General features: G+C 35.0%; 1 protein-coding gene across 2 annotated transcripts in view; it reads right to left on the bottom strand.

Annotated features, from left to right (window-relative positions):
* Nucleotides 1-26,306, bottom strand: part of gem (transcription factor CP2 like gemini) — an 84,405-nt gene that overhangs the window by 29,749 nt on the left and 28,350 nt on the right. Inside the window, exons 2-13 of one of the 2 annotated variants that reach the window (XM_089647821.1) lie at nucleotides 18,190-18,616; nucleotides 16,303-16,405; nucleotides 15,571-15,676; nucleotides 15,263-15,368; nucleotides 13,670-13,816; nucleotides 12,322-12,424; nucleotides 11,245-11,389; nucleotides 10,324-10,425; nucleotides 9,829-9,945; nucleotides 6,866-7,039; nucleotides 6,418-6,537; nucleotides 6,227-6,294 (exon numbers count right to left, since the gene is read on the bottom strand). In XM_089647821.1, coding sequence (XP_089503947.1) covers nucleotides 6,227-6,294; nucleotides 6,418-6,537; nucleotides 6,866-7,039; nucleotides 9,829-9,945; nucleotides 10,324-10,425; nucleotides 11,245-11,389; nucleotides 12,322-12,424; nucleotides 13,670-13,816; nucleotides 15,263-15,368; nucleotides 15,571-15,676; nucleotides 16,303-16,405; nucleotides 18,190-18,295 — 1,397 coding nt within the window. In that variant the 5' untranslated portion in view covers nucleotides 18,296-18,616. The remainder of the gene's footprint in view (nucleotides 1-6,226; nucleotides 6,295-6,417; nucleotides 6,538-6,865; nucleotides 7,040-9,828; nucleotides 9,946-10,323; nucleotides 10,426-11,244; nucleotides 11,390-12,321; nucleotides 12,425-13,669; nucleotides 13,817-15,262; nucleotides 15,369-15,570; nucleotides 15,677-16,302; nucleotides 16,406-18,189; nucleotides 18,617-26,306) is intronic. The other variant, XM_089647819.1, reaches the window with a different exon arrangement.

Raw genomic sequence — 26,306 nt, 5'->3', positions numbered from 1 at the left:
CGTTGCAGTGTCCATCATCAGGGCAGATCCGGTAGATCCGAAGATGTGTGATGATGTGTGTATGATGTCTACCGGATCTGCCCTGATGATGGACACTGCAACGCTGTCCGAAACGTCGGCTAAAGAAGGAGTTAGCGCAACACGGCATAACACCCCAAAAACAAACAACAAAAATGCTTTTGGCCGTGAGAATCTAAAAACTTACCTAGATAGACAGATGTTTAATATTTGTGAAATACCTTAATTTTGTTAACATTCATTTGAGATTACCTATGTTTCCATGATAATATGTGGTCTAAAATCGAATCGATATTAAAAATATATTTTGGTTCACCTCACATGACATAAATATATTAATCTGTTATTAAAAATATTATGCAACAATAAATTATTTTTAGTAAATGGACCTAAGCTGGAATTAAAATGTTTTATTCCAACCGAAAAATTGTGTAGAATTTAGCAGTTTATATTGCTTTTACTTATTTTTTATTAATTATTTATGCTTAAAAAATTGCGATATCTGGAAAGGTCGTAAAATTATTATTTTTTAGGCTTCAAAGAATTGTGAAAACTGGTTAAGTCCGGAATAATAATCCTTTATTGTTCTTTAAAGAATTGCGGAATCTGAATAAGTCCAGATTAATTTGGGTTAGGCCTGTGCAAAAGGGAATACATATAATTTAGCACGTAATTTTTATGGACTTACGTTGTTTCTGAAAACTGACTGATGTTTGTACAAAACATTTAATGAATAGGAGAAAACTAATTTGAACTGGCTAAAAACTAACGACCACATAGTAGTGTTAATTTACTTAAAAAAACTATATTTTCAACGGTTCCAAGTTCCAATTACACTGAAAAGATAAATGGATAGAATATGGTGAGCGTGTCCGTGTGTAAACAATTAAGCTCAATTTTCCCTTATTTTTGCTGAAATTGATCAAACATTTTCAAATGCAAAAATTCTGTCTCGAGCGGATGAGCAATTTTATTGGCCTGTCTGGGGCCTGGGAGTCGAAAGATCTTATGTAAATTGGCAACATCAGTTTTCCTTCAAACCTGTAGATATATTTATATATTGTGGGTTGTATAGTGCTTGCCAATCAAAAAGTTTTTTAAAATTGCACAGGTTGAACCAAAGCTTAATGTTAACCTTTGGAGGGCTGATAGATCAATTCATGACGGACTTAAAAGAATATCATAACATGACTTTATAGTAAAAATTCGTTATTTTACGAGATATTGCCACTTTTATGAGTTTATTTTTCGTGTGCCACAGCTACAAAATTTCACATTCTAATTTTATTACACAACCCTGAATAGCCCCACTATTGATCACATCCCAAAGTAAAACTAATTTTATTACACAACCCTGAATAGCCCCACTATTGATCACATCCCAAAGTAAAACTAATTTTATTACACAACCCTGAATAGCCCCACTATTGATCACATCCCAAAGTAAAACTAATTTTATTACACAACCCTGAATAGCCCCACTATTGATCACATCCCAAAGTAAAACTAATTTTATTACACAACCCTGAATAGCCCCACTATTGATCACATCCCAAAGTAAAACTAATTTTATTACACAACCCTGAATAGCCCCACTATTGATCACATCCCAAAGTAAAACTAATTTTATTACACAACCCTGAATAGCCCCACTATTGATCACATCCCAAAGTAAAAATACAAGTGCATACGGCTTTTGAAAATAAGAACATTATTGTGTGATTTGTAAGTTATTTTTTTTATTAGATAACTTCGTCTCACCATAATGTAGAAAATGTACTACAAAAATGAAATTAATAAAAATTCCAATATCTTGTAAATTTCTTATAAAAGCCAAGTTATAATATTCTGGTCCATCATGAGTTGATCAGTTCTCATCAGCCCTCAAAGTATAATGTTGGGACACCCTGTGTTTAGACAAATTGACATAATTGATCAGAGAAAATAAAATTATCAAATAAACTGAAGATTACAATAATTTAGAATGTAATTATATTCATTATTACGAGGATCATTGAAATTTTCGGCCGAAAATAAAAATAATTGTTTTTTTTTTATTATTCTACTTGGATATAATCTCTTGAAAGCAGTGAGTTATCACTTTTAACTGAATTACAGGTAAAATAAATATTTTTATACTAGATTTAACTGGCTTAGTCCTGGTTTTCGATGGCTAATTGTTCTTTGTTACGATAAGGCACTGAAGGCTAGTGAGAATATTAATATTTTATAGCGTCATATTATAATGAAGTTTGAGGCCAATTAGTTTATATTTTGAGGCAACTCGTATTAACTAAGGCTAGGGTGTTTCGGCGCCATTTTGTATTTTTTGACTTTTGAATGGTCTTTTTTAAATTCCGACCCTCAGCACTTTCCTCCAGAGTTTGATCAGAATGTGACAGTTATCAAGCGTAACTATTGTGTGTCTATGCTTGTCAGTAGATCACAATTTGTTCAAAGGCCACGACTAGAGGTGAGGCGTATTTATCGTACCCAGTTAAAGTACCGGGTATTTTCATGCGATACTTTGTACTTGTGACGAATCTTCAAAATACTCACAAGTATTTTATACTGGGACTAAATATTTTTAATAGGTACTTTTACCAGGTATTTTTGATAGGAATTTTTGATGGGTGTTTTTGATGGGTATTTTGAATAGGTATTTTTGATGGGTATTTTAGATGGGTATTTTGAATAGGTATTTTTGATGGGTATTTTTGATGGGTATTTTTGATGGGTATCTTTAATGGGTATTTTTAATTTTTGATTAGAAAAATGTGGGGAATTTTTCGTCAGGGAATTCCGCGGCCACACCCCCCCCCCATGTATTTAGAAAAATTATTGTGAGGAATACATGAATTTTTAAATATGATTTAAGATTTTCACGGCCAAAAGTATTTTTGTGATTTGTTTTTGGGGTGTTATGCCGTGTTGCGCTAACTCCTTCTTTAGCCAACGTTTCGGACAGCATTGCAGTGTCCATCATCAGGGCAGATGTGTTATTTGAATAACACATTAAATAACACATCTGCCCTGATGGTGGACACTGCAATGCTGTCCGAAACGTTGGCTAAAGAAGGAGTTAGCGCAACACGGCATAACACCCCAAAAACAAATCACAAAAACATGAATTTTTGTTTGTGGGGAAATTTTTATTCACAGAAGTTCTGTAACAACACTCCAAGTGGGGGAATCAAGTTTACGTTGAAAATTTGTGGGGAATATGTGGGTAGAATTTATGTGAGTACAGTTTAGAAATTACTTATTCTGAATTAATCGCTCCTCAGGTCGGTATTAAATACTTTTGAGTATTTTGTCACCGGTATTTTTTACCAGGTATTTATTTGTACCTGTACTCATTATACCCAGTAACGAAAAGTACTCATAGGACCCACCTCTAGCCACAACGGGCTGAGAATCGGCGTTCGACGGTCATAAATTGTGACGAAGAGTTTGAAACAATACAGCAGTCGTTTGAATCTCATATTTGTTTGAACATCCGTCGTATTTGATATCTTCACAAATCGGCAATAATTAACACCAATTTGTTTAACAATAACAATAGCTACTTCAAATTATGGACTTAGCTCACCGTCAAGCATAACTGTCAATTAATAAAATTTGACAATGGCCGAAAATCTGCGATTAATAAATTGAGGCTCGGTATCAAAAGTGGAATCCGCATTACATTATTCATGCACAAGCTATTGAAAAAATACTAAATAAATTCTTACGTTTTCTAAGTTTTAAATGGGTATTCCAGCAAATTTGGTGGATTACAACTTTCTTTTAAATTAAATGAATATGCTTAAATTATCAGAAAGAAGGATTTCTACTGACTTACGTATTTCTATATAAAATTCTAAACGATGCATTTGATAGTCCAGAATTGCTTGCATTGATAGGCTTTCGGATTCCACTACGTAATACTAGAAGTCGGGATTTATTTCATTGCAGAGAAATCCTCAGAAATTCTGGGACTAACTACCATATGTATTCATCATTGCCCAGAGTACTTATGGAGGGAAATAATTATATTGAGTCAGTGGACATCTTTAATTTATTGATAAATAAATAAAAAAAGATTGTTACTGAGACAGTTAAGTTATGTATAGTAAAATAAATAAATATTTGAAATTTATGACAACGTCAAATGCGACCAGAGTTTAAACACCTGGGTCAAACCAACCAATTATCTGAGGTAGGTAGGTAGATAGGCAGAGAAGATGGGGAATAAATTCGGTTTAGGGGAGTCACACGAATAACCGAAATTGAACTTGATTTAGACTAATTTAGGGATTTATTTACAAGATTTTAAATAATAAACTACAAATCTGGCAAATGATATTTAATTTTCAGAATTTTCCATGCATTGATATTATTATTATATGGCAACACTTTTCTTTTTTTGGTTTGCACTACTGAAATTTCGAAAGAAGTAAATAGTTATTAATTTGATTTTCTTAAGTCATAGTTGATAAATAAAACATGGTTTCTATGTATCGCGTACAAAATTTCAAGACCCTATAACTCAGTTAATAGTGCCGACCCCCACCTAATTCTTACAGATTCGGATTCCCCAGCCCTAAATTAGTCTAAATCAAGTTCAATTTCGGTTATTCGAGTGACTCCCCTAAACGGAATTTTACCCGAAGATGGGACGTTACACAACACGCTCCAATCACATTAAGAGGTCGGGCCGTGTTTCACACAAAATTGTATTTATATTTAACCAGTGGACTACTCCGGAGAACATGCGAGCATTCTAGTATTATCCTTGGTAAAATAATTTGCGTTGTGATTTTGACCTTAAAGCTTTGAAAAATGTATGAAAAACAAAAAGTATCATTTGCGCTAATAAAACTTTAGGTTACACTTCTGATTTTTATGAATTGCACCTCTCTGAAGTTGAATAAACATTGTTTCTGTTTTATGCTACGGCCTTCAACAGGTTAAGTCTTACAGGTTATAACCATACTAAATGAAAGGTGTTGCAAATATCTAGTAGGTACCCTAGTACAGTCACGTAGCTTGTAAGTATATTCATGTACCATAGTCAAAGAATAGGTAAGAATTTTATGTGGAATGTGCAATCCAATTAACTTTTTTTTCTTCTTTTTTTTAAAAGAAAGACAAATATTATTGGGTTACGAATAACCTGACAATATTTTAAAATAACCTACTACCATCACAGTAAGAGGAAAATGTTGCTTGTGTTTGTGATGGATGACTTAGCCAGCCGATGAATTGAACACACTACGACGGTGGGACCTAAATGCGATGTCAACTCAGCCACCGACTAATATTACGTAATATTATATGAAAACAAACAATGATAACCCAACCCGTCGGTGAAGAAAACATGGTGTTCAAGTCTAGGCACGCGGCGATATAAGAATACTGGAAAATTACAGAACTTGATGTTGTGCTTGCAACTAGTAAAAATAAGGGCGGATTATAAGAGAGAATACTGTTAATTGCGGCTCATTTGAGAGTGATAAATACTCTCAGTATCACCTTGGATAAACACCATTCACAATTGAAACATTGCTGATGGTTAAAGCCATGTTTAGTGACTAGATTCCCAACCCATCTCCTTCTCTTCACACTCGCTTCAAGCTGACGGCGTTGGGGATGAAAAAGTCAGTCTCATGCTATTAAGACACAACGAGTCTCTGATGTACCGCTCCTACCTTAAGTTGAACAGCAATCATTAAAACCTGAACTCTTGACAAAGTAAACGTTGTGATGCAGCCAATCTCGGAGATTTCTCAACCATGAAGATCGACTAGCCATTATTTAGACACGGTAATACATCGGCAAACAGGTGAATCTACATCACATTTGGAGTCAATTGTGTTGTGTAGCTTTTTTTATTTGAGCTTTAGTTAAAAAAAAAAATCGATAAAACATATATTTTTAGGGTTTTCGGTATAATGAAGATTCACTAATTTCTTGCTTGTACTACGAATTTTCGCACACTTTGTTTAATATTAGTCATTCTTCTTCTTCATGAGCCTTCTGGCGTCCATCTTCAGACATTCAAATATTTCCAGATTTGCCAATCCTCGACAGCTTTTACTCATCCGAAGTTCAGTTTCTTTCAGTTTTCTAAATCATCAGCACATCTCATCTGCGGACAAAATCTGTTTCTCTTTCTAAATTAAGGAGTACTTAAAACCTAAAAATAAATATTAAAGGCACTCACCATTGCTCAGGAGAATAAGGCTGTCCAGTTGAAAGTCCAATTGGAGAGAACACCGCATCACTTGGAAGCTGTGAAAAGACATAAACAATAATATTTAAAAAATATACCATAAGCAGCATAAAACTCAGTTATTCTTTATTTATATTTATTAGAATGTAATCAGGAAATAACAAATGAAGGATTCAGCTCACATCTGTGAAGACGGTACATTCATAGCTGGGCTGATATTTATCTCGTTCGCACTCCGGGCGGCGTAGGATCTTCTCTCTGTCCTGCTTATGCTTGCGGTCAGCTCCCTTCAGTTTGAAAACCTGGAAAGAGATAGCGATATTTAATCTGCACAGTATAATTTTTTATTACTAATTAACACCATCTATGAATGTGTAGAATATAACATACGCTATGTTTAACCTTAACAGAATTTCTATTAATTTCCACGTTCTAATTTATATTGAAAGATGGTGAAAGATCCCCAATCAGAATTGAAACATTGCTTGAATATACTTTGGCCATGTAGGTATTTCCCAGCCTTCCTCTTCCCATCTCCTTCCTTTCCCCGCTTCCCTCAGCCTCAAAACATGTTATAATTTCACCGGCTCCAGGCAGAATATTTACTTTCTTTTTAAAAGTATTATTTACCTTAATCTGGCAAGCAGCGGCGTGCAGCCTGCGGTCCGCCTGCGGAGGCCCCTTGGCAGCCCCTGTGCCCGGGGGGCCCTCCCCTGGCAGGAAGGTCTCCACCTGGATACGGAATGGGACTCCCTTCTCGCCCCCGTGCTTTTTGGCAGTGAATTCAGTGGAAATGCAGTTCACCTGAGGAAAATGGCGTAATGTTAACCCTTGGTAAACGTTCAGCTCAAAGAAGAATGGGTGAAAATTAAAGTGACCATACCTCAATAAAATAATTGAGCCTACAGTAATACATAGTTGATATACCAATGTAGAGGTTTTTCTAAAGTGAAACATTAGTCTGTTGTTAACAAACAGTAGTCTGTTGGTGAGGAATTATTGAATCTTGAAAGTGATATTCATATTAGGTACATTAGAATGTTAGATTAAGATCACTTTCAAGACAGTATAACTCCCAACAGACAAACATTTGAGATATGTGGAAACAGTATCTAATTTTCTATCCATTTGTGTATACAGTACGCTGCCTTAGTTCTTGTATGTTCAATAGACCATTTAGCAAATTTTACAGGAGACGTTTTTTTTGTTTTTACAGGCAAATTCTAAAAAATTATTAAAGATCATTTTTCGAAGATTGAAGCTATAATATGCCCATATTATGACTTTAAAGGTGGACGTTGAACATGGCATGAAAATGATGAATGATTATTTTGCATATTGAACATATCGTCTGGAGATTGAACAATTCGGCTCCCATAAGTTTGAGGTATTTTTTGTTCAATTAGCCAATTAGTGGTAAATTGTATATACAGGGTGATTTTCAGATTTCAAATACTTTACTTTTATCTTAGTTAGTAGTTGACTTAAAGTATTACTTTAAAATATACAAACAGAGTCCTTGAGTTGATTTTTCACAAAAACTGCTCTATATAAATCATCCAATATTTTGGAAGTTTGAAAACAATGCACAAGTACAAAGGTACCTACCGCTAATACACTACTATCGGTTGTCGGTGCATGCGTAATGTGAAATATTCTTACATCGTACGTATTACGGCCTCCGTGGTCTAGGGGTAGTCTTGACTAGAAATCCGGAGGTCGCGGATTCAAATCCCGGCGTGCGCAAGTAAATTTTATTTGATTCATTTATGTTATTTTCACAAATTATTCATTTAAAATAACATATAGTCTATTTGCGGCATGTTCCAGAGAGGAAGATATGGTGTAAAGACCAACATAAGAATTGAAATGGCTTTAGCCGTGTTTGGTGATCAGACCTGAATAGATACTCACATACCATCTCTCTTCTCCTTCATCTTCCATCCTCTCTTTCTCCTCTCCATCTCCTTCCCCTCCACACTACCTTCAGCCTCACAATATACTAATATACCCCAATTGGGGATTCCATAGTCTCACTGGCTCCAGATGGTTGGGAGCAGTTGAGACTGTAGAAAAAAAAATCCCGAGTGATGCGTAAAATTATTGAAGTTCAATTTTCAGTTGAAAATTTGTTTTTTTTTATTGTTTCGTTACCTACATTTGATAAATGTAATTTTTAAAGTTATGTTGATTATCGTGAGTAAAATATTATTTTTTTAAATACTTTCAGCTCTTAAAATCCTAAAATTACAATATCCCGCGATTTGGGTTATGGGTGTGCGCTATTTAACATTACATTTATTGTTGTTAGTCGTTTGCCTAGTTGGTTTTATTGTAGTTCCTACATAAGAATATGTTTATTGTTTTTTATGTGACTAAAAAAAAAAAAAATCAGAAACTTTTAATTGAATGAATTCAAAATTGAAATATTTGGACTTCGTTTTCATCAGCGATTTCAGCAGTGATAACGGACAAAATATGTGTCGTAGATGCCTTTCAATCAGACTATGAGGACAGTCGACTTTTTGCACATTTCCATTTCCTGGCTCTTTTGTTGTATTTCTTGAATAAAAATAAGTTTTAATGCACTAATATAATTAATTAATACTCATTTTAGTTAAAAGTCCTAAGTTTGTAAATAAATAATTGAATAAATAAATAATAAATGAAGCATCCTGTATATTTGCCTAGCAAATTCAAGAAGTACATGTAAAATATGGTGAAAAAGCATATAAATGACATAATTTTAAGACTTACCTTTCTATTTGAGCTACTGTTCTAAGGTTTATTGATTCTGGAGTCGGTGAAGTCATTTTTTAGTTCAATAACAGTATATATTCGTAATTAAACGTATTTTTAGTGGAACAATTTCGTTGTTAGAAAACAACTAAAAATCAACATGGCCGCACATTTTAACTAGCCGGCTCCTGATTGGTTGACAGTGGAGATTGAACATTCAAGACCTCAACCTTCTGCGGGATGTTGAACAAATATCTATGAACTTTTAAAAAAATATTATATTCATAACTTTGAGTGTTTGAATGTTCAATATCCAGGAGATTGAACAAATAAGAACTGAAACATTATTCCGTGAGTGGATATTGGCACTCGAAAAATGCTTAAAATGTCACTTAAAAACCAAAAAATATGGTTTTTTTGAACTTCATTAATGCGCAATAGTACATATTGGCATTCATAACTCAGTTTTGCAAAAAAAGGTCTATTGAACATACAAGAACTAGGACAGCGAGTACTCTCTCAGAAATCTGTCGCTTGATTATTATTACTAGTTTCAAACACAAAATCAAGCTCTGCCATTTGCCGATATTCCTACTAGTCCGCCACGTACCTAGACTCGAGCGCCAAGCCAAATACACCGGCTTTGACATTGGATGGGTGATTTAGGGGTGGGTCCAAAACATCCCGTTCTCCTTTGAGTCCCAATAAAATAACAATCTTTTTCTTGAAAATAAAATCAATTCATTGGTCTGTTGGAGCCGAGGACTAGAAAGGCATCAGTTTTCTTTCTTATCGGTATAGATCACATTTCTAGAATATATCGGCAGGTTCTTTAATTTTTTAGAAATATATACCTTAATGTAAACACCGGCTTCCTTGACAGGGTCCCAGTATAATTCTACGGTGTTGAGAAGAGGCTGGTCAGAGGGCTGTGATACATGGACCAGACCATATGATAGTGGTACATCCACCTGGAAATAAAAAAAAGCATTAGGACAATATAAATTTCTAAAATGTGATACTGAAGGAAAACAACGTGCCGGTAGTTGAATAACGACCAAAAAACAAAGTTTTCAACTACTCATTGAAGGTAAATCTGAAGGAAAACAACGTGCCGGCCGTTCTCCTGGCCGTTCACTCTACCAGAGAGCCATATGCTCACGTTCGGCAAACTGCAGGTGACGTTCGTGGAAGCAGATGTGAATAAACAAAATGTAATGCATATTTACCTCCACAATGCGTTCTCCCGGCCGTTCACTCTGCCAGAGGGACATCTGCTCACGTTCGGCAAACTGCAGGCGACGTTCGTGGAAGCAGATGTGAATAAACAAAATGTAATGCAAATTTACCTCCACAATGCGTTCTCCCGGCCGTTCACTCTGCCAGAGGGACATCTGCTCACGTTCGGCGAACTGCAGGCGACGTTCGTGGAAGCAGATGCGAATGACGCTCTGCAAACAAAAAAAATATTCTGGTTGGTTAACAAAGCAACGAAAATGCATTCAAAATGTTTCACTCTAGCCAAAATGGTAAATAACACCATCGTCTATTACACACTAACCAACTATTCTGTTTTTTTAAATTATTATAAACGATGAAATTGATAAACCCACAGAAGTATGATTAGGGCGCATCTGTGTATCCAAAGGTAAATTTTATCTTGTTTCGGGTTAAACGATCATACATCTTAAAATATCGAAATTCTTGCTTGAATATATAATCAGTTTTATTAGCCCCTCTGGGGCCTAAGAGTCAACATATTTTACAGAAATAGGCAACATGATTCTTCCATCAAAGGGAAAGTGACTTATTCACTGAGCGTAGCGAAGCCCTGTCTAAACTCGACCATTTTGCATTTCATCTCCGTTAATTTGTTTGTACGTTCTGTTTCCAGTTCAATATAGTGGCCGTTTTAATGGTTCAGTAAATATGTTTAATTAAATTTGAAATTGTCTTGTTTATTTAGACATTCCTTTTGTTTTTTTTTCATTATGATGGTACCTACCTACCCGAAGAAAGTTTGAAAAAAAGAATTGTCATTGAGATAGTGATGTTTCTTTCGACAAATTGTATATCTTTTATGAAATAATAAAAATTTGACATGAAATATGTAATGGTATTTAAATACATACCTACCTACTTACAATTCTTATGATCTCAGAAGAAATGATGGTTTTGATTAATAAAAGAAGAGAAAATTAGAAACCACCTTAATTGGATGCGAGGTCTACTAGTACATATATGCAACTGTATAAGTATGTATGCAATACCTTCAGTATTTTCCCCCGGTAGTGGCTTAGATCACCCAGCTTCTTGAGCTTGATCTCGTAGGACTGGCACTGGTTGAGGTAGGTCAAGGTGTCCTCATTGCACTTGGTGGCAATAGAGGTGGCCGCCGCCAGCACGTATTGAAAACTGCAAAGCAAATAATGTTAAATTTAATTACAATGTACTATTTCTGGAAGTGGAACTTATGTTTAAAAGGTGCTGTGAATGCAGAAAAACAATGGAAGCAAGCTATATTTATAAATAAATGTTTAATATCCTAAAGAAAGACACGTTTTTCACGTACAAATTAAAGTATTCAAATAAAAATACTGAGATTCCTAAATAATTTGCCAGATAACATGACAATTTTTCTTTAAGCGAAAGCACTTCTTTACCGGACGGTTCATTTCTAAGGTTTTATCAAAAAAGAGATTTCAATGTATACATATTTTAACTCTCACCTATTTTGGTAGAATGGTTGTGCGTCTCACACCCTGTGATAAAGCATTAAAGTATTTTTACGACAGATTAGAAATAATTCAGGAAGATGAAAGGTTAAAAAGCACTGTGACTAACTGGAGAAATACTATTCAATGTTAATTTAGATTAATTGTTTAAAATTCGCACTGAGAGGAAGAGGCAAAATCCAATCCAACTAAGTTTGTATATTGTTCTTTTGTCCAATATCATTATGTGTACTTTTTTAAAAGAAGGTACATTATAAGATATTGAGACCATTTATGTGCGCACTACTTTTCTCATGTTTTGATAGTACATAATGAATTTCTATTTGCAAACTTTTGACTGTGAAAAACATGCTTACATAAAACATATCTATCCAGGTCATGCACTAAAGTTCTCCACTAATTTACCTAAATATTATTTGTGTACCTTTGAACACTAGCGCCCTTCCTCGTTTTGAGTGGCGATACATTGAACTAATTTTTGTAAGAATTTTTTTATCAGGCAATAATGAGATTTAAATATGCGCAACGTATTCCCTTCTCTTTTGGTTTTCAAGAACATAGATACATCCATATATTGTAGTTAAAGTATGAGCGTAACAATATAATGTTTACCGATTGTCTGCAGATCCAATACAATCGGGCTGCTGATGAACTGGCTTCATGGAGCAACTCCCGTAGCCTTCTATGGACCCGTGTGGAGAACACAGCAACAAACCTGAAAGAAAGGATACAAATTAATGTTGTTTGTTAATTATCACACAAAGGTGCAATTTTACATACTGCTAAGTGTAAAATACTGCTAAGTGTATACATACATCTAAAGTTTTTCTCTAACTGCATTACTATTTTGTTTGTATTTCTAAATTCAATCACTGAACTGTATACATATGCATTTTAAACTATACTACTAAATGAGTAATTTGTACAGTATTCAGCCAACTTATATAACATTACATTATGTAAATAAATACATTATGCAGGTACATATGATAAGGAGACAGTCTCATAGCTAAGCAGGTCATAGACCCATGACCCATCGTGCTACATCCCATGTTTCACCTTTTATCCTTGACGGTAGACCAATCCCTTGACTTTAACATACATGGAGTTAACAAAAACACAGGTCAATGGTATCCCCCCCATACATCACGGAGCCGTCGTGTCTCTTAATATTCATTTTGCCCTTTCCAGTAACTCAGATATTGGCTTCTACCTACTGTTTTAACCAGACATCGCCCATCTTCACCCAGCGGTCAATCATTAAGTAGTATTGCAAAATATAAAAAACGAAATCGAGCATAACTCAACGATATGTTATTTTTACTTTACAGTAAAATGTCTGCACTAGTGGTTTGTTTGCGGCAAGGAATTTTAAAAAAGTAATGGGGAACTGGGGGAGAACATATGAGTAATTTCGAGAGAATTTGACAGATATTATTTAAAGTCTTAAAAGAAAAGTAATGGGATAGTGTTTTTGAAAGCAGATCGATTACCAAATACTGTTTCTAGGATTACCTAAATTATAGAGTAAGTGATAAACCTGTAGAATGGGTAATAACATTCATACACTTATGCTCCTGAAGCTGGAGATGAGGAAACTAAATTAAACCTGTAGAATGGGTAATAACTCCAATAACTTATGGCACAGGAGATGTGAAAATCGTACTTTTTTTTCAATGATTTGTGCAAAAGTGAAAACCAAATATTTTGTAATGCAATAAAATACATCAATTTTTTACACATGCTACAAACTAAATGGCACAAAACTGACTTTGACTTCACTTTATGGAGTTGTATTACAGACTTTAATTTCACAGTACTTTTGTAGTTTGGGTGTTGTCGACTACATACTATGTAAAAAAATTTCATTCAAATATAATAAGTATTATTTTTAAAGATATATGTGATGTTTTAAAGAAAAACTATTTTGTAAATAAATAGTATTGGAGATTGTCTTCACCATTAGCCACGTCCATGACGGCTTGCTCCTGGCTCCCGCTGCCCGGCATCTGGCCACTGCTGGCGTAGGCAGACATGATGTGCTGGGCATTGCCTTGCTGCTGATTCAGGCCTCCGTGCATGCTCATTTGGGCATTCTGCTGCATGGCTGGAATGTCAACACAAAACTTTATTATAGGAACAGCGGCAAACACAACAATTTTTACTTATAAATACTCATTTTAGTCGATGAAATAAGTTATTTGGGGATAGTATTTGATTACAAATAAATAAATAAAATTGTCACTTACATATAACGCAATGAAAATGCTTGGTTTCATAATAATAATTGAAACCTCTTTTTTTTTGTTATTTGTTTTTGGGGTGTTATGCCGTGTTGAGCTAACTCCTTCTTTAGCCAACGTTTCGGACAACGTTACAGTGTCATACACATCTGCCCTGATGATAGACACTGTAACGTTGTCCGAAACGTTGGCTAAAGAAGGAGTTAGCGCAACACGGCATAACACCCCAAAAACAAATAACAAAAATACTTTTGGCCGTGAAAATCTTAAATCATTTTAGAATTGAAACCGATTATATTATAATATATTATCTACTTCAAATTTTTAGTAAGATTTCACTCATACATTTTTCACTCAGACAAATTATAAAATTAATACATATTCCTATTGAAAATATAAACTATAACTGTCTAATAAACAATATAAAATTAATAAAGCTGTCTGACAGAAGATTGGTTTCTCATCCCTAATTGACAGCCGTGCATTATTGTAATTGATTTCATTTCATGTTCGTAATAGAGACAAGAATACCAGTAGCAGATATTTTTAATAGCACCGAAAAAGACTTACATACAAGAATTTCACAACGTACGTAAATAAATACATATTAATTCCACATGCAATCTTCGGAGATCCTGTGTGGAGTTTTTGTTTTAGGAAAGGAATGATTGAGTCATGTTCGGTACATCATTCCACAGTCGAGCTGTTGAAAATACGACCACCGGGAACCATTTATTGGCTAACCAACACACACCTCTACCATGGGTCACTCCAAGTGATTCGCTACGTTTGGTGAAACTGCGTGGCGGGCCGGATCCCGAGAGGCCGGATTCTCGACATGGGAGGGATGGATTCATACATCTCTCCTGGACACACTGACCCCCTGATTCCTATTCACCCCACCTCTCTAACTGGTCTCTCTCGACTGCAGCGAGAAGGATAGATTCATTCTTCCTTATACATACACTGATCCTATCATCTCATACCTTTTGCCTTCTCAGAACTTCCTTTCCGTCCTTCCCCTAAAAAGACCCCTGCACAACATCCCAAAAGATGACATAGGCCTGTGTGGAGTTAACGTAAAACAAGTCATAGAAGCGAACCATTCTCATACAGCAAATGTCGACCGCTGTCAAAAGGATCAACGATAAGCTTTTTGTTTGAGCTCAATCAAGAGCATCGATCAACGAAGAACGAGGACATCATTCCCACCGCACTTTGAGAATGGGTCTCCGATCTAATTTAAAAAAGGGGATAAAAATTATAATGATGAGGTAAACTAAAAGATATCTAGGTAGTAGCGATAGTACCCTGCTGTTGCTGATTTGCAGCACTGCATGCCCCCATCTGCAGGTTGGGGGAGTGTTGGTCCGGGCTGCAGTTGGCCCCATTCATAGAAGCAATGTTGTTGTTCATCTGAAAAAAAAAGGATGATTAAGGTTCAAGATGGGTTAAATTCTAACCACCTTACTTATAAATGTGGTGTCAATATAACGCAGCGCGTAAGGTTGTGTTCGGAGGCCTACACTTAGGTGAATGAACGATTTAGAGGCTTGATTAATCTTAGAGGATATAGGAAGATTTCTTGATTAAATCAATGAGGCAAAAAAAAACTCACCATGACATTCTGCCTGTTTAGCCATGATGGACTGGAGGGGTCCCTGGCACCCCCGGTGGGAGACGGAGCCTCTTGCTTGAAGGTCGGCAGAGACAGAAGCGCTTCACTGAAAATAATTTTAACATAAATCAGAATTGAGCATGTCTGTATAGAGCAGACATCCGCACAAGGAATAATGAAAGAAGGTCTCAGCACGGGTAAGTCACTCAGTGAGGTCAACATTACTGGATAACTATGAAATGTAAAAAAATATTGTACCAAAATACAAAAATTAAAAAAAATTACGGCTGGTCTGCATTAATGCTAGATGCAATTAAAGGACATCTTGAGGTCGTACAACTCTTGCTGTTAAATGGAGCAGACGTCCACGCGAGGAATAATGAAGGCTGGTCTACATTAATGCTAGCTGCAAGGACATCTTGAGGTCGATTCTTACTATTAAATGGAGCAGACATTCACACAAGGGATAGTGACTAATGCTAGCTCCAAGTAAAGGATATCTTGAAGTTGTAGAACTGTTACTGTTAAATTGAACAGACAACCACACAAGCCCAGGATTTACAAAACTGGGGCGAATCGAGGACTTTTGCTTTTTTTCACACAATTTTTGAATTCCTCCTACTACTTGCTTGGGAAATGATAGAGGAGTAAGTAGAGTAGTTAGGCAGAGGATTGAGCCCGTGACATGTGCTTGGAATATAGGATCCAAGTAAAAATAAATAATAGGCTCACTTCATGGGGATGTATGAAGGACTGGCGAGTTCTCCAGGGAGATCTATGTCCAGGTCATCAACTTGCCAACTGGCGGAAATGCGCCCGGCGCTTATCATGTCGCCTAGAAACAAAAAGAAAAAACACATTTAAATAAATTTTGTAAAAAAAGCTGAATTCGGAGCAAATTCGATATGGTTCCCTTTGGAACACCAAACCCTTTTTGAGGGAAATCAAAAATTAACAACTCTAAAGTGTTACAAGTGCAAGCGATTCTGTTAAAAATTTTGTGCACTTTCTCATGGCATATAGCTTTAAATCGCATATCAAAATATTCCAGCTAAGGCGAAATTCCAATGCCAGCATCTCAGGAACGGTTTGTCAGCGGGGAAAAATTCTTGTCACTGGTGCACGAACGGTTTTCCAGAAAAAGAACTTCCATATTTTAAAATTTTGGTTAATTTCACCAAAGGTAAGGAAAAATTATATTTACTTTGGGCACACGGACACGCCCAGAAACCCCTTCTATTGGTTTATCTCTTCAATGCCGGAAGCAGACGTGGATTCTTCTATAAATAATTGTAAAGGACTAGGTACTGATTACCTAGCACAGTGAAATAGATAACTTTACAATATCGGATCGACAGGTGTAACAACCGATTTCTCGAGCACGGTCGAGTAATCGATAGCCAGACAGATATTGATAATGCAATAAATTAGAAATCGACATACACGTGCAACATTGGAGGCATTTTTTATGAATTTACAAACCTAAACGTTCAGCTGAAAAGTTGAAAATGCTAATAAATAGACAATTTCGAATTGAAATGATAAATTTCATATACATTGGCAGTCCGCATGTACTTTTTGACACTAAAAAAAGAGTTAACTAGTTCATGAGATCTTTAGTCACAACTTTTTTTTCTCCAGGCTGGAACAGAATCAACTGATCGCATCTTAGATGAATTAATTAAGTACATGGATCGTGTATACGAATATTTCTTTCAAATCTAAGAGCTTAGTTAGTTCACTTCACATTTATGAATACGTCAGTTATTTTGTATAACGAACGACATTATCCAAAAAGTCGTGCATATTGACAGTTTATCCGACACCTTGGAGGCCACGCTAAAGCAGCAGCTTTTGTCTAATGACCGTGCTTACAAATATCGCTAACTGACCATAGATCACGGATTTTGTCAAAACCGCATTGACATACGGCTTTATGTACGAGTATTGGGGTCGAAAACACCTCATTCTTGTGGTTACCTATTCTTGAGCCCACATCGGTCCATAAAAATTATGTGGAGGGCGGGGGAAGCGGAAAGTTCTTAGTTCGATTTTGGGCAAATCTTTATTTTCACATTCAATTATTATTAAAATGTTTTCAATTATTAAGGCGATGCACTACGTCGTGTAATATTTTAAATTGAGCCGCTATCAATAACAACCCTTATGTAGATGGCGATAAAGCTTAAATTCCCGCTTCACACCATCCATCTGTTTTGATTTATCCAAGAAAAAAACATGGCCAAAAAATGCCTTTTATTTTAATTTGTGGATGTTCAGGCATAAATATTTATTTTTTTTTTGATCATTTTATAAATAACTTAATTTTCCACATTATACAATAAAATTATAACCGAAAATGGGTTCGTAAGTAGGACATTTTGAACTTTAAAGCAGTTTTCATGGGCCTTTACATTATTTTTTTCTGGGCTTATAAAAAGACTTATCTAAAAAATATTCGATTATTTCAAAGGTCAATATGTATTCTACTTGCAGTATTTAATTAAAGCATCTGAAACATTTCTTGGCGGCCAAATTGTCAAACCTTAAGATTGTGACTTTATTTTAGGGTATTGTGGCGTCTTAATGCTACATATATTTTAATATTAAATTGCTTACCATAATCCTGCGGGTGGGGATGATGATGGCGTGGTGTCAGCCCCATCCCATTGATATTCCCCATCCCCCCCAACTCTTGTATTAACCTCTTCATAGTTTTCCCCATGATGAACACCACTCGCTGCGCATACTACGATCACGCCGCGGCACTCAGGAGGTTAAGTCTCACAAGGTCTTTGAACACATCACGAAATAATAATTCGCTCTTTAAACTCTGATGAAAATTGTAGTGCCTCATATTTTTATGCTATGGTCATGCCGCGGCACTCAAGAGGTTAAGCCGCTCAAGGTCTTTGAACACTTCACGGAACAACAATTTGATTTTTATACTTTGACGAAAATTGTAGTAAGACTGATTTAAAAATGTTTTTAATATTTTTTGTTTTTGTTTTCATGGGATCACTCGTGACTTATTTTATGTATTTATCTGAAAGCCATATTATTTAAGCGTCCTTTAAATAGATAGAAGTAGGTAATATAATCTAATCAAACCTAACCTAACAAAAAATCTAAAAATTCTAATGCTTACACCAAAAATGTAATTATCAAATTTTGTAACAAAATAGAGACCCGACTGCGCGGAGTCGCCAGTGAGACTGGTATCCACAAATTGTGATTTGTTTCGAGGTTAAGAGGAAGCTACAAGCCGAAAATGTGTATATTCTTGGTATACCTTATATTGTAGGTAATAGGCATTAAAATCGCTTGACAAACGGAGTCTAGAAACGTTCAATTTGAAGCAAAAAAGTGGTTTTTATTTATTTTGTAAATAATTTTACAAGAAAGCAAAAAAGTCAATCAAGTGAAACTGTCACAGATAATCTTAGCTATAATACTGTATTTTTATAAAATTGTTTCTTTTACGCATTCATACATTTATATTGAAAAAATGTTTTTTTTAGTAGTTTATATTTATATTTTTTATTGAGTAATTTATTTTTTTTATTTGTATTCTACTCAAGCGAAGTGATAGCATAACCTCCAATTTATCTAAAGCATATTTTTTGGTATTCATAATGTAAACCAATTCGTTATAAAGATTTATCAAAATAGTGATTTAGCATTAAGCTTCGCCTTAAATAGTTTTAAGAAGTGGGGAACGAAAGAAGAAGTGAAGAGGAAGGTTGGGAAGAACATGGCTATTCAGATTTGGTCGCAATACACGACTAAAGCCATTTCAAGCAACGCGTTTCGATTCTAAATGGTGGTCTTTCACTATAGATACTGACTGGGAATACCAATAACTCTGCATAATATTCGTAAAATTCTTATAATGAGATACGAAGTCCAATTAAAGACGACATAATGTAGTTTTTTACAGTAACAATGTTGATTTCATGATACTACATGAAGTGAATGGTAGAAAAGTCGGGGATGGCCGAGGAAGACAGGAAAAAGTAATAAATTATTATAAGCAATAATTAGTCGTCGTTTAATTTGTTATCCTTTGTGCTATGCATAAAAAAACCTTGTCTTATAAACATTAGTTTATCATCAAAATTACTCGTGGTAAAATGAGACGTAAGTGATGAACATAGAAAATGGATTAGGAGAATGTATGTCTTAGAATTGAAAGACCGGTCGGTGGCCGAGTTGACATCGCGTTTGGATCCCACCCAGGCGTAGTGTGTTCGATTCCTCGGCTAGCTAAGTCCTCCATCACAACACAAGCAACATTTTCAGCTTACTGTGGTGGTAGTAGGAGATTTTCAAATATTGTCAGATTATTCGTAACCCGGGACTGTTTGTCTTTCTTTTAAAATAAAAAAAAGTAAAAGGTATCTAATGGTTGAAGAGGGTTAGGACGCCCGAGGAAGACATGGCACGATCAAGTGAAACAAATCATTATTACAATACAATGCTATTGTTTCCTCTTCAAAAATGCACCCAGTTGTCAGGTACCTACTCTAGAACTCGCAATATCAAAACTTTACCCCAAGCCATTTATTAGCCATTAGCCCGAGCAACGCCATGCTAGTTATGTAATAATGAGGTTGTAACAGTAGCGCGTCGGACGGGCCAGCTTGTAAACAAGCAAACCAGTGTTTATACTTGTAGAAATTGAAGAACGTACGTTATTCGAGAATCGCACATAATTGAGAGGAATACACAATCCAAAAATATGTCTATTCTTTGTGTCATATATCACTACGAATAAAGGTAATAGGCATAAAAATCGCTTGGCAAACGGAGTCCCGAAATGGTTAAAGCGCAAAAGTGGTTCATATTTATTTTGTGAATAATTTAATAAGAAAAAAAAGTTAATCAAGTGAAACCGTTACACATAATCTTGCCATCAAATCGCATTTTCTTAGTTGTTTATTATATGCCTTCTTAATTATTTAGTTAAACATTAACATTATTTTGAAATTTACCCTTATGTATCTAGAGTAAAAAACAATTTTATTTTCATTCTATTCAAGCGAAACGATAGGGAAAGCTTCAATTTATCCTTTTCTTCTTTCGGATGGTGGGGGGTTCAGAGGAGAACAGCTAGGTTAGTGAGCCAGTCATTAATCCCGCCGGGGAATGAATGCAGCGGGCATTATTTGTCTACATGTTCGGTTGTCTGCACCGCACCACATTCACACATCGCCTCTTTAAGGCCCCACCTGTACATCATGTTGGCACAGCGGCTGTGGGATGAACTTATCCTATTGATGGCGGACCAGAGTTTACGAGGCAGTGAGAATCCAAGCTGTCTCTGACTGAGAGACAGCCTGGATTCAATTTATCCAAACTTATTTTTTTGGTATTCGTAATGAACACCGATTCGCAGTAGGGGAGACCGGGGTTAGTTGACTATAGGCCTTAGTAGACTCAGCGGTGATAACTTGAACGGTTCTCAAGAAAGGGCGCTGTAAGTCCTTCCCATCATTTAAATAGCCGGTGCGGATTAGTATTTGTGTTCCTTTGGATCCCTACGCACGTGTCGGTTTATATAGTTCTGATTTTCGATATTTTGCTTTGGTGAGTAACTTTTTTATTGCAATTTATTTTATCATTGCTGTGCCCTAATTAATCAAGATCATATAAACATAAACTGGGTGCTAATTGTGCTTCTTTTGTGAGTGAATAGCGATAGTTGTGTTTTTTGTGGGACTGGTCGTTTACTGGAAATAATGCTTTAAAATTAAAAATGGCGACTTGGGTTAGTCGACTCAGTGGCGCTGGGGTTAGTCGACTCGCTGAGTCGACTAACCCCAGCGCGTTGAATTTATTTGCATATTTACTTAATATTTTATTTTTGTAATCCATATAATTGTATGTCGCTAGTATACGTATAATTTTAACAGAGAACTTTTCATTTCGATAGATATTCGCAATGAGAAAATACAAAAGAAAAACCGATAAGGGGAAAACTTGCGATACAAATAAAAAAAGAGAAGCAATCTGGAAAAACTAACAAAAAAAGAAATCCAACACTACTAAATTAACAATGGCTACCAAAACTTTGTTTACTGATGACGACGAGGATTCTGAAGATGAAACATCATGCCTGATTTTCGATGAGCTCTACCATAGACTAAATACAACTAGACTAGGTGTAACCAGTGAAAAATAACACCAACTCAATTTTGTTTTGGTTCACGTGCACATTTATGAAAAGGCGCACGCATTGTGTCGCAATGCGAAATTGCAACTGTGCATTGCGTTTTACCTTTTGTTGGTCTAGAGTTAAGCTATTTTGCGTGTCAGCTATGCTGGGCAAGTTCATTTTTTCAATCACAAAAATAACCCAGTTCCAAATATTTTAGATTGCACCCATCGCGGACTTTATTTTAGGAAATGTAATCAGCTATCTGAATACAAAAAAATATCAGTACCTTACAGATCGATTGAGGGCAGCGTATTAACAAATGTGAAAAATTCAACGAGATTAGATTTATTTCCGGCAAATTTGTGACGTCACATGCATAACACACCTCCAAGTGATTCGACCAATAGGGTGATTCAAGTTAATTATTATCACATGGTGAGCATACGAAAATCACGCAACCAACGCGTGATACTTATGGATGTATTAGTCGTCTAGCGTTGACACGCATTGAGAGGCGCGACAACTCATGTGTATGTGTGATTTATTTGGTCCGTACATTTTGCTAATCAGGGTTGTATTAAGTCGTCATTGCCTTTCGGGCTTCGCCTTTTCGATTTTTTGCAGAAGAATTGATAGAAATAAAATTGCGTCATTTAATAACTTCATTTATTTTTTGTGTATTTTCGCTTAGGTTTCCACATAAACCGGAAAAAAATGGAGAAATGGTTAGAAGCAATCCGCATTCAATTATGTGACAATAACTGGGTACCATCAGCAGGAAACCGCGTTTGCTCTAATAATTTTCACGCCAAACATATTTATTCAACTGCAAGCGGCTTCCGACGTGTAGACTGAAAAGCTTTGCCTGTTATTCCGGTAATTATTTGGTTTGATTTTCGTGTGAAAACTTAAGCAAGTTTATTATGTATTGATTGGTTTTAATTTTTAAGTTTTTTTTTAAACAGGTTTTAATTGATAATGTCGTTGTTTATTGGACAGTTGCTGTCCACCATGGCCACAGGTCCTGCGAAAGGAGATACCGTCATTGTTTCTTCTCGAACAGGACTGGTTCTGGATCCTGCTGAAACTTCTTCTGTAATCGACAAGCCGGTTGTTCCTCTACCAGAATCGCAACAATCGATGTGCGTGAATGCCGTAAATAACACGTAAAATTCTATTTAACGGGCGTAAATAAATAAATAAGTATGTATTGTAATCATGTAACCTCCACCCCCTCCCCCCTTACCCCTCTCCCATACGATCCCTGAAGCTCTGTCCTCATCATTGCTGCTTATTCATTTGCGAACCGGAACGCGAGCCGAACTACGAATTATGGGAAAGGAACGAAGCAATCTTATATTTCTTAATAAGTCGTGGTTCAGCTCGCTTGTGAACACGCAACATTATATGATTTATCTCTCTCTTTATGTTAATCTTACATTATGTTTAATGAAAAGTCGTTTAGTACTTAGGTTAGTTTTCAATAATGCTATCTTGAAGAAGGTTGATAAACTATTTGACACAATGTCTCAATTCTAACAAAGTGGTTGAAGACAAAATAACTTTAATTGAATGATAGTGGTATAATTATTTAATACTACATAGTGTTGTTCTAGTCTCTATAATTTTTATGTTACTGTTAAACGTTTTACTAATATTATTTTATATTCATCAGCTTTAATTATTTTGTATAATTTTCGATAGCTTACTAGATATATTCTGTATTAAAATGCATGCAAAAGCCCGACTGGGAATAAAACCAAAGAAAATAAAATGATGTGAAGTCACAAAGTGATTGCTTTCTTCAATATTTATATACCATTCTATATAAAAACTATGGTAAATTAAAAAAAAAAACCTATGCACAGTAATAAAAATATAAACGTTTTTGGTTCTATAGGACCTGTATAAAATTCAAAAACACAAATAAAATAAATTAAAATCATTTTGTGTTTTTTATCAATTCTTTTCCTGATTCAGCCCTTATTCAGCACATAAAATTTGCTGTAAGTGTTAGTTTCTTTTTGGTTTTATGTCCATATTACAGCACCTCTGACAACAAATTCTCCGTGGTTTCGCTTACGAGTTTGAACGGTTGTACAAAGAGTTTAAACAGAGTTGGGTTGTTAAGTTCATCTCCATATTTGTGACGTACGCGCTATGTGGGGTCATTTTTAAAATGGATTTAATATAGACAGGGCCAATCTAGTATAATACATCAATGAGCTCTACACATGTAATGTTCCTGGGGAAGAATGGGTGAAGTGTATGATCTGCCAATTATGGGCTCACAAAAAATGTGTATCTAGCAACGCTACCTACTACCAATGAATCAACTGTAATTCAGATGACGATATGTAATGTTTATAATGTGTAATAAATTTTCATGTGTAAATTTTGACTGTATTCTTTTTCAATTCGATATTGACTCATTTGAGTCAACTAACCCACTACTATGAGTCGAATAGCCCCACACCCGGGGTTTGTTGACTCAGTGGGAGGTTTTTTTTGTAAACATAATTGCTGACCTGTAGGTGGATATTTTAACTTGTTTTATCAACTGATCACATAGTCAAATGTGTATGTTACATTATTGGATTAACAGTCCATGGTGACGAGCCTTAATTTTTTTTTTTAAATCACGAAGTGAAAAGTGGGTCAACTAGCCCCGGTCTCCCCTAACGTTTATTTATTTATTTATTAACCCCCTTTTTAGGAGCTTTTACACATGAAAAGTAAAAATTATTATAGTGCATAAAAAATAATACAGTAGCTACATATTTATTATACATAACTAAACTGCCTCAGTAACAATTTTTTGTAATTTTTAAGGGATAAATTGAAGATGTCCACTGACTCGGTTTAATTATTTCCCTCCAATAGTATTCTGGACAATGAGGAATTCATATGGTAGTTAGTACCAGAATTTCTGCACTGAAATAAATCCCGACTTCTAGTATTACGTAGTGGAATCTAAAAGCTTATCAAAGCAAGCAATTCTGGACTGTCAAATGCATCATTAAGAATTTTATACAGAAATACTATGTCAGTAAAAATCCTTCTGAAAGACAATTTAAACATATGCATTTAATTTAAAAGATTGTTGTAGCTCAACAAAATTGCTGGAATACCCATTTAGGTACTTAGAAAACGTAAGAATTTATGAAGTATTTAATTACAATAGTTTGTACTCGGATATTGTAATGTGGGTTCCAGACGGGAGAATCGTACTCAAGTTGACTTCTACAAAGGCAAAACATAACAGTTTAATATACTTAATATTGTTGAAGTTTTTAGTTCACCTAGTTCTGAATCCCAACATTTGTAAGCCCTTGTTAGAGATTTCCGTTATTTGGTTAACAAAAGAAAGATATAATAGAAATTACTGATTACACTGATAGCTTTTTTGAATCAGGCTTCGGCACGAGGAATACGCGATTACTTATGAAAGATCCCTCGTGAGTTGTACTACATATAATGAATAATACGGGCTTAGTAAGTAATTAAACTTTATTGTGTACTTGTTGAGACATTGAAATTTTTTTAAAGATTACAAAGGCACACACAATTTTTGCAAAAACTGCTGCATTAATTAGTAATAGTTTCAGAAATAGAAATATTTGGTTCGTAAATAGGTAAGTTTGATGAGTTTGCCATTTGACCAAACACTCAAACAGCTGCTGTTAACAACCAACATTCGGTATTTTCAGCAACATAATATGTAATAACGGGGTAAACAATATTATATATAATCACGGGTAAAAAAAAACGTATTCTTAAAAATTAAATTAAAAACACAAATGTAAAAAAAAGGTTGACAAATTGAACCCCGATCAAATGCTGAGAAAAGGCAATTATGCTGACCATTAAACTACCAGCTATTGTAAGAACGGAGGCATAAATTCATTTTGTTTGGTATTCAAAATAACAAATGTAATGGCTTAAATTATATTAAAGCTATTGATTTAAAGGTAGGTTATAAGGGCGAAGCTATCAGTGAAATTACCGTTTTCGAATAATCTGTAGCTACTAACAATCGGTTCACATTAAGAATACCTAAAGAAGCTTTGCATTATTTTGAAGCCTTCTAATTTTTAACAAATATAAGCGATAACTACATAATAATTTATTTTTTTAATTAAAATATTATGAACGCTTATAAGAAACAACTTTAAACAATATAATTTTATGTCTAAGATTATTTGTGATGGTTACCTCAATTAACTTTTTCATTCTTATTAGCCTACTAGCAGTACCCAGTCTGTCTGTGCAGATGGGGAATAATAGCGCGTTTTGCTTTTACGTCCAAGAGATGGAGCTGTTTAAAAAAAACACGTTTTTACCTGTCACAGGTGACATCTATAAAATACAGGTATATAAAAACACACGCGTAATCGAATGCAACGTTGTGTTGAAATTTTAAAGCAATCAGTAAAAGACTTTCGAACAATTTTGAACAAACAAAAATTAACATTTTGACTCACAAAATAAATAAAAAGTACTATTTCTTGATTTGATGCATATTACCTCCCTTTATTCGTGGTGTTAAAGACAAGCTAGAATGTACATATTTGGT

The sequence above is a fragment of the Hesperophylax consimilis genome, chromosome 27, assembly GCF_061612785.1.
Source record: "Hesperophylax consimilis isolate HC1 chromosome 27, BYU_Hcon_1.0, whole genome shotgun sequence".
NCBI classification, from domain to species: Eukaryota; Metazoa; Arthropoda; class Insecta; order Trichoptera; family Limnephilidae; genus Hesperophylax; species Hesperophylax consimilis.
The sequence above is the reverse complement of the archived record's forward strand: the minus strand, read 5'-3'. Positions and strand labels throughout refer to the sequence as shown.